At 43.0% G+C, this 9,566-nt stretch overlaps 1 protein-coding gene across 3 annotated transcripts in view; it reads right to left on the bottom strand.

The window, feature by feature from the left end:
* The window catches only part of LOC111864706 (protein groucho), a 349,923-nt gene that overhangs the window by 69,705 nt on the left and 270,652 nt on the right, over nucleotides 1-9,566 (bottom strand). For all 3 annotated transcript variants that reach the window (XM_023852155.2, XM_033751548.1, XM_023852156.2), the window contains exon 6: nucleotides 7,285-7,359. In XM_023852155.2, coding sequence (XP_023707923.1) covers nucleotides 7,285-7,359 — 75 coding nt within the window. The remainder of the gene's footprint in view (nucleotides 1-7,284; nucleotides 7,360-9,566) is intronic.

The raw sequence follows: 9,566 nt of genomic DNA, 5'->3' as shown, positions 1-9,566 counted from the left end.
AATTAGCTAAGCACAGGGACAACTTTTTTTCCCCTTGGCACTACAGCCCCAGTGGGCCTAGGCCTACCTCCATGAGCTTCTCCGTTCACTTCGGTTTTTCTAGATCTTACACATTCGGTAGGACTCCTTGGGCGGCTGATCAGCTCGTCGCAAGGCCTCTGTACACAAACACAGAAAAACGCACACACACAAACTAAACATCCATGCCCTGAGTGGGATTCGAACCCACGATCCCGGTTTCCAAGCGTACGAAGACAGTGCATGCCTTAGACCGCTTGGCTACCGTGACCGGCTGGGACAACTTTACCTTACCTTTTACATACATTTTAAAACAAAAACATGTTATTAGTATTAAAACGGGAAATTAATTTATATTTTTCCCTGAGTACCTTTGAGGAAGAACACGTGACCGAAATATCTGTCCTAACAACTCATCCACTTAAGTGCAGGTGCATTTTGTGTGGACAATGCCATATTCTGGGCTACATACAGAGATGTGTAACACACTGGGTAAACACGACACGCGAAATAACTCCCATTTGTTATACAATGAAATTAGTAACTACAGCAACACTGAAACTGATGGTTACATATGCTTCACGCCCTACCCTCATTTTTCCGTGTAACAATTCTACTGCTTAACGCTTCACACACGGGAAGGACGCATAGGACCATTACACGAGCACACAAATAAGTTGTGATTTACGAGCAAGGATCAGGGATGTGAATGTTATACCGCTGGACGTTTCGTACTTTCTAGTCACATTTCTTTTTCGCCCAAGATACATAAACGTATTTTAATGTACTTTCGTAATCAGATCTTACAACTACAATCGATGCGCCTGCTGTAGCATACCACGTGACCTGCGGGAAAGCATTAAACGCTTACAATGCTTATTATACATTTCCGATCACAAAATCTTAAACAGGCATGGATTTCAGTGACAGGGAAACACTAATCAAGCTTGTTCAACGACTTGAGAGCATAAAACCTTTTCCTTCAGAATAATCAGATTAATACAGCGGCAACGAGAGGGCGCTATGCACAAGCTGGAAGTTAGCGGGTTCGATTCCCGATGACGTGGATTTTTTTTAATTGACCTAATCCTTCCAGCCGCACTATGTCCCTGGGGTAGACTCAGCCTCTAACAGAAATGGGTCCCAGGAATCTTCCTGGGGGTAAAGGGGGATCGACGCATAAGGCTTACCTTACCGGTATCTGGGAGCCGATTGTCTAGAAAACGTGTGACCCTCAACGTCTCACAACCCTAGAGGCCTCCACTGCCTGTTGCAGGGATAGCTTTACCTTTTTTACAGCAGTAACGATGTAGACTTACATTCTGAAGTACTTGGTTCGAACCTTGCCTGGCTTATCGGTGATCCTGGCCGATGGTTATCATGGTGATAATTCGTCTTCAAAACAAAATGACGCGATAATCTCATTCGAATTCGTTCCTCTCATCATATTATCATCACTCGACGAAATGTGGGTTTTTAGCGCTGCAGTTTAAACGTCACTATATGACAACCATCAGTGTGTTTCCGGTCAGGCAAACGACACAGCACGCACGTAAACTACACGACTAATAATAAGAACATAAAATCAAGAGAAATAAACGACATCTCCCACCAACAGGAGGAAAACAACACGACCCAATGTCGGCTCACGATATTTTAACATAATAACTAATTTTTTACACGCAAAAGAAAATTTTATTACAATTTTAAATACATTTGGAGGCTAATACATGAAAAAGTGAACATCATATCGCGTGCTGTGGAAAATCCCAGTCAGAATACCCAGCAAATACGCTTAAAAGAAAGAGCATCATACGTAAGTCTACTCTTCAAGAAGCGCCGTCGTGAAGGCCTGGGACAAACACCAAAACCAACCGCGATAATAACAAAATTTATATAGTGAGCATTATTCATAGCTTAAGTGCATATGGTTAAAACATCTTATGTGACAGTATTTCCTGATCGTAGTGGTTCGCCTCTGAGGATGATTCTTTTGAATCGAAACATGTAAGGTGAATAGAGACTGAAGTGTTGTAAACTTGTATGACACACTGGACTGAAAATTATCCACTCTGTTATTAAGTCCAGGTAGGATGCCGCCTGTCCATTATTAACCTGCACGAACTGCAGAAAACTCGAAAGTGGACGGACACAGCATACAATGACTAGTTATGAAATGGGAGGAAAGGAGAGGAAGAAACACTACCGTAAATACAAGCTGCTGAGTTTCGTCTAATTTGCAAGACACGTCATGGCTCAAGAATACCGCCATAAACATACCATACCCATGACGCGTGAGCTAATATCCGAACTTTTAATGTTTCAATTCGAAGAGTAACAACTTTACTGGGCACTTAAACCAGTCTCTACTCTTCAGCGGTTCTAACAAAACCAGAAAATATTAGCTCCTTCCCACTTCCATACGCATGCGTATAGTCAAACGACACTGGTCCATGAATTAGCAATTAAACACGGCTTATCATAATGAACTTGAATGGCATCGGATTAAGTATTCGGTTCTAATTAGAGAGTAGGAGAGGCGGTAGTGGGGTGAAGAGATGTGAAATGAGCTGGATGGGGGGGGGAGCAGGGGGAGGGGTAAAAGTTGTGAAACAACGGGGGGCACAGGGACCAGAGATTGAGAGAGAGAGAGAAGAGAGAAAGGGGTTAACTTCTGACATCATTAACCTTGTCCTACACCATGTACATGGAGAAAGAGTAACTGCAACCTCATCCCTCCACACCGAACCGACTTGAAACCAGACTGACCACACGCATGGCCACAGGTAACTTAGTTGTCTGTCCTCCTTCATCCGTGTATATACAGGATATTACGACTACAGTGTGTGTACACTCAGGCTGTAAGTGCAATGCATAGCTATGCGCAGGGTACGTGTCAGCGCGGTTGCTTTCCAATCCTTTGGAGATAATGAAACACTTGCTGCTTCTCAACAATTGACAGAAAATATACCACCTTCGAAAACGTACCCGTAAATCGCCCCCTCCACATGTAGTTGTGAATAATATTGAAGACGCGTGATACTGGCAACTTCGTATTTAGGGATATTGGGTTTTCGGACTTTCTCCATCGTCCTGGTTTCAAGATAACCAAGAAAAACACGACGTTTCGGAAACTGGATCTGTTTCCGTCCTCAAGTGAGGGAAAACACCTACTCTGTTGGGTCCCTCAATCACTGAACCAGTGATTGAGGCTAGCTCTTTCTAAGGGACCCAATAGAATAGGTGTTTTTCCTCACCCGAGGACGGAAACAGATCCGGTTTCGAAACGTCGTGTTTTTCTTAGTTATCTTAAAACCAGGACGATGGATAAAGACCGAAAACCCAATATCTCTATGTGTTATACACCATCGTCAGAATCCTATAGTAACTAATCGTATTTAGGATTTAATCTCAGAGAGGAGAGACGTAATACAAGCAAATCAATATGTCTATTCTCTTTCTCGTAAATTTAGAGATTAATTGCAATGTTGATATAACGTCGGTTCCATCACAACCAAACCATTCCTTGTTAATTATTCGTACAATGAACGATAGAATCGCGGTTTTTGTCGCGTCATCCCAGACATTTCATACGACAGTGGGCTGAAACTGCAGTCCCCGTCCAAACGCAGTACTGACCACGAAATCACCACACAGACTACACATGAAAAGGCTTCAAGTCCGAGCTGAACAAAATGTGCTCAATTACAGTCTTATATTCATATCAAACCGGTCACGGCAGCCGTGCGGTCTAAGGCATGCACTGTCTTCGCTCGCTCGGAAATCGGGATCGTGGGTCTGAATCCGACTCAGGATATGGAAGTTCAGTGTTTGTGTGTATATTTGAGTTTTTCTGTGTTTGTGTACAGGTAGAGGCCTTGCGACGAGCTGATCACCAGCCTAACGAGTCCTACCGAATGCCTAAGATCTAGTAAACCGAAGTGAAACTGGGTTTTTTATGGAGGTAGGCCAAGGCCAAAAATTGGGGCTGTAGCGCCAAAGGGAAGCAAATGTTCATGTCAATTACAGATACGATTAGCTACAGATAAGTAACTCTATGGATGTGTGGCCTTCTTGAGAAAGTAGCGGTCACTCAGCTGGTCACAATACTTGCAGTTTATGGGACCCAAGGGGTCAATATCAAGTTCACAAGAGCAAGACTGGATTATGGCAAACATGTTTTAAATAACAATGTGGTTTTAGCTGGGCACTGTCCGACTCAGTAAGAAAACTGTTGTGGGCTATAACATTCCAACCACAGCGCCCGCCTAGACTCCTGTATATTTTCATATACTAATTCTGCGGTGAGTTGTGCAGCCGGGGCAGCCATGAAGCGAACTTACGCGTTACAGGTCGGTCCGACTTCAACTGAGAAGCGTGCGACTCTCACTGTCCGTATACTGCAGCCCTACTGTAAGTTACGCACTGTCACAGCACTGACAGACACGCTGTCAAACCTCGGCGCTGCAAACCGTACGTTCCATGATTCTGTTTTCTTCATTCTACAATGGGTACCAGTGGCTGCCTCCCTTAGGGCAAAGCGGCGAAACATGAAGCTGACCACTCAATTCAGTCTGCTGATAAAGCTAATAATTGTGGAGCTGTGTCTCCACTCCCACATACGCCTTCACAGCGTGGTGCTTAATTAAGCCCAGGGTAACTATACCAAGCCGATAACAGGGGCCGCGATGTTTAAGGCATAAACCGCCTTCGTCCGCTCGAACACTGGGATCGTGGGTTCGAATCCCGCTAGAAGTATTAATGTCTCTGCAACGGCCTTGCGACGGACTGATCCCCCGTCCAAGGAGTCCCACCGACTGCGTATGGATTAAGAAACTTTAAACGCGGCCAAAGTCCAAAGGGCTGTAGAGCCATAGATAGCTAGGGTAACTTTACCTCTATAGACTTATACACTCTAAGCATGCCTACTTATATCACAGGTCCCAGGAGATACAAGAGCCATTTCTATGGCCATGAGAAGAAAATGTTAACTATGTTGACAATCCAATGTCAGGGGCCGTGTCATTTGTTGTTCTTAAAGGAACAACCTAAACCAATGACATGGAAGCTAACAGTCGCCCAGCAGGATTGACGAAAGGGTACGAGCCATCGATATGGAACAGACAACTGGGTCCTATCCAAGAAGAGTGAATTTGTATTTGTTCCTATTTGTGATTATAACTTTGTCTTTGCATTATGCAATAAAAGAGTACAGGCAGATAAAAGTCTGTGTGAGTAGCAGTAACACCTTACTATCGCCTCCAAGTCCTACTGTGCCGAGCACAAAGAAATACGATATAGAATATGGTTAGAATTTAAGCATGCGCATCGGGCACTGAGAAACAGATGGGTCAGTGCCAATTCTGCGGTCTCTAAACGTGTTGTGGCGGATCTGTGGAACGTGTCTTCCTTAATAAGAACCTTCGCTTCAAGGCGACGGGGTTTCATCTAGTATTTCTCTCTTTCTGTTGCGTAAGCCAACATGTGGAAACATGAAATCATTTGTGGCAAGCCCTTTCTTTTTTCCCTGTCTGTTAATTGCCTGTTACCTCAATGATTCCTCCCAACTTCTACTGTAAATCTTTAATTCCCAAGGCCGAAACAGAGAAGATGTCGGCAAAACCACGCCTCCAACTGGCGTAGATTTGCATCCACGCTCCTGTCCACGTCATGCAGCATTAAAAGATCAGACCGAGGTTCAAGAGCGAAAATGTTCGAGAATCCACATCGGCAGCTTCTTTAGTACCTTACTAGCAAAAATGTGGGATGTTTAAGTGGAGGGATACACAAAGAGAACGAGACTTTCATTAAAAGAAGTTACATGAAGAAGCCTACTTTCTGTAAAATGCTTGCACCTGAGCAGAATGGCTGGCAACAATTAGGCAACAGAGCGAACCATTTCTATGAATCATTTCCACTCGCAAAGATTCCAGAACTGTCAGATTAACAAAGTCATGCGCAGCCGGCAACTTGACAATCCTGAATATAACATTTGTAAGTATGTTTAATTAAACAATTTTAAGAATACTTCAAACAAATCTGCATCCTGAAAACTCAACAGAAGCTGCATATTTTCTACATATTCATTGCCACACACTAATTCAGCACCGTACACAAAATGTCGTAGGTGAATTTAAACATTCATAAACATGGAGTAGCATCCAGTAGCAACATAACTATTGCGGGATCAGGGGGAGAATGGGTATATCTGTCTTTGTAAAATAACGAAACTAAACTAAAACATTCTCTTCTAACTATACACGTATACCAAACTCTGTAGTCTTCAAGGACTATTTTTCCCCTTGAAACCAAACACGAATACTTCTCTCGATGTACGCAATGGAAATTTATCTTTCGTTTAACCGATACATTTAATCCCGAAGTGCTTCGGACTAGTTAAGCAAATTATGTCTGTCCCTTTGCTCGAAGGCCTAACAAACAATTGCTTTATTTTTTAAAAAACTAAGAACGTCGAAAATGGCATAACTGAAGTAAAAGCTACAGAATATATATTTATTTATTTTCATAACCACCATTCCATTTAATTCTTCTCTAATTAGCATAGTATCCTCTTCTACTGTGAGGAGGGGTCATATGAGCGTGAAACTGATCTACTTTCAACGCATTTCTGAGATAAAACAGCTTCCTATAATATTTCCTACCCGACACATATATAACTGTTTCATATTTAACCCTAAGTGTCCGATGTATACTCATGTATCATCACAGTATTTCTCATACTGTCCCCCACATGAGCGCTATAATAAAGTTAAAACATTTTAAGGGACGTAAACTTATATGCTTCTGTCAAGCTGTGCTTGTGTAAGTGTAAGTCTGTATGTAAATAAGTGTGTGTTTAAGTTACGTTCATATTACTCTTCACGCTTCGTTCGGTTTATCGTTTATATAACTTCTGTAAATACAAACTATTAACAGATTAACAATAAGCTACGAACGAGTAACATACGAAAAGAGCGACACAAACGTAGAACGCAACATATATGTACATATATATATATGTTGCGTTCTACGTTTATATATATAAGCATGAAAACCATAAAGACAGCAGCAGTAAAAGTAAAGTTTTCCTTGTGCTTAATTAGATAAGCAGTATGCCATGAACACATATGGAGGAGTGGAGGTATAGACAGCTCCACCACTGAACAAAAATATCTTAGTACAGGCCGATTAAATGACAAAATAAAATGTCTAATAAAAATGCTCTGATCTGTAAACATATCCCTGGGAATTAAGAATGGTCCTTACCCCTATGATGGCGTTCAGTTCAGTCATGGTGACCTGCTTCGCTCTCTCTACAGCCGTGGCCACCTGCTGCTGATGCTGCAACAAACACAAACACTAATTGTGTAAAACCGTTCCTACGGTAGGAACACTTTCAGCACAACAGTAATTAATAATTATAGTAAGGTAAAGCTATCCCTGTAACAGACCGTGAAGCCCCATAGGGTTGTGAGACGTCGAGGCTCCCACATTTTCTAGATAATCGGCTCACAGATGGCGGTGAGGTTGTCAGCCTTATGCTCCAACGGCCCTTTACCCCCCCCCCCCAAAGAAGATTCCTGGTACTCATTTCTGTTAAGGGCTGAGTCGAACCCAGGGCCATAGTGCGGTTGGAAAGATTAGGTCAACTGAAAAAATCAACCTCATCGTGGCTCGAACCCGCGACCTTTCAGCTGTAGAATAATGCCTCAACCAACTACGCTACTGCGTGCCCTTAATTGCAACAGGCTATTATGACCATGTCTAGAAACTCTGAATGAGACATATGTGACAATTTCTGTGTACTGCAACTATCAACTCTACAACGCTTAGGCGCTGAGGAAGAATAAAATTCTAACGCCCAGAAGATGAACGCTGACGGTATGTCATCGTGTTGCAACTTTAAACATCAAAGGAATTAAGGTAATGAATAATTCATGATGACATAAAGACGCTCAAATACGTGCACCCATCTTTACGATACACGAAGCGCATTACCACACATTAATAATTCGGACGGGGGCTGAGTTCACTCGGGTTTCTCTAAGTAGAAGCAAGGGGCTTAGGGGCAGATTTAGGTATGATCCGATTCATGTTCGTACGCCTAGTCAATGGGATATTAATGAAAACATGTCGCTGCATTAATGATAATTAGCCCATGTTCCAAATACACCCGTTCTGTCCTGTAAAAGTAACAACAGATCCGCCTCGAAATTCCTGGTCTCATACCCGAATCTTCGGGATCCACATGGGGGGGGGCATTTCGTGACTAGCTGTACGAAGAAACTTCGTAGTTAATACAAACTGTGAACTGTTTAAGAGTGTCTCAGAATTTGCCTGGGAGAATCACTTTGTAGTTAGAAAACAAGAATAAACTGTTTGGGTTTCAGAGAGACTACAGAAATGGTCTCGGATAATTTCTTGGGAGTTAGAAAAACAAACTGTTAACTGTTTTTCTTTGACTGTCTACAGAAATGGTCTCACAGAATTTATTGGGAGTTAGTAAAAACCCGTTAAATGTTTGGGTTTCAGAGCGCCTACAGAAACGGTCTCAGAAATTTCTTGGAAGTTAAGACCATACACTGACTGGTTTCATTCTCAGAGTGTCTAGAGAAAAAAATGTAAAGCTACCCCTCTAATAGGCCATGGAGGCCCATAGGATTGTGAGACGCCGAGGGTCCCACATTTTCTAGACAATCGGTTCACAGATGGCGATAAGGTTGTCAGCCTTACGCGCCGGCCGGCCCCCCTTTACCCCCAAGAAATATTCCTGGTACTCATTTCTGTTAGAGGCTGAGTCGACCCCAGGGCCATAGTGCGGCTGAAGGGATTAGGTCAATTGAAAAAATCCACCTCATCGGGATTCGATTCTGCGACCTTCCGGCTTGTAGCATAGTGCCCCCGTGTCTAGAGAAATGGTATGGTAAAACTACTTGATACAGCAGCAAACGGTGCCAGCGCACAGACATGGCAGACGAACCGACAAAAGACAGTCATACTGCATTCACTACAGGCAGCCCGAATTCGCAGGCGTGATGGAAATGTCTCTAGCAGTCAACTCAGAGGGTGAAACATATACAGAAAAAAAAACCTCTGATTCCGATGCGGCATAAAATCGATACTACATCAGAGGGAGAGGAGAGAAAATCGATATTTCGCCTCATGTGGCCTGAAGCGTTTAAAACGTCGCCTGTTGCAAATGGAGATTAAACAATTCGACAAGATAAAACCTGCCGGGGACCACCACAGCCTATATTCACATCAGACGATCGAAAGTAATTTTTAATTCTTGGTTCTGCAGCAACAGGGGACATGCGGTAGCATAGTTGGTTAAGGCACTGTCCTACAAGCCGGAAGGTCGCGGGTTCGATTCCCGATGTCAATGGATTTTTCAATTGACCTAATCCTGCCAGCCGCACTATGGTCTTGGTGTCGACTCAGCCTCGCTATCCCGACTCCTTCATAATGATATACCCTTACTAAAAATATTCCACGCTACGGCAAAAAATAAGGTTATCCTGGGCTTAATTAATTCAGTACCATGACAC

Source organism: Cryptotermes secundus, unplaced genomic scaffold, assembly GCF_002891405.2.
Source record: "Cryptotermes secundus unplaced genomic scaffold, Csec_1.0 scaffold654, whole genome shotgun sequence".
NCBI lineage: Eukaryota > Metazoa > Arthropoda > Insecta > Blattodea > Kalotermitidae > Cryptotermes > Cryptotermes secundus.
The sequence above is the reverse complement of the archived record's forward strand: the minus strand, read 5'-3'. Positions and strand labels throughout refer to the sequence as shown.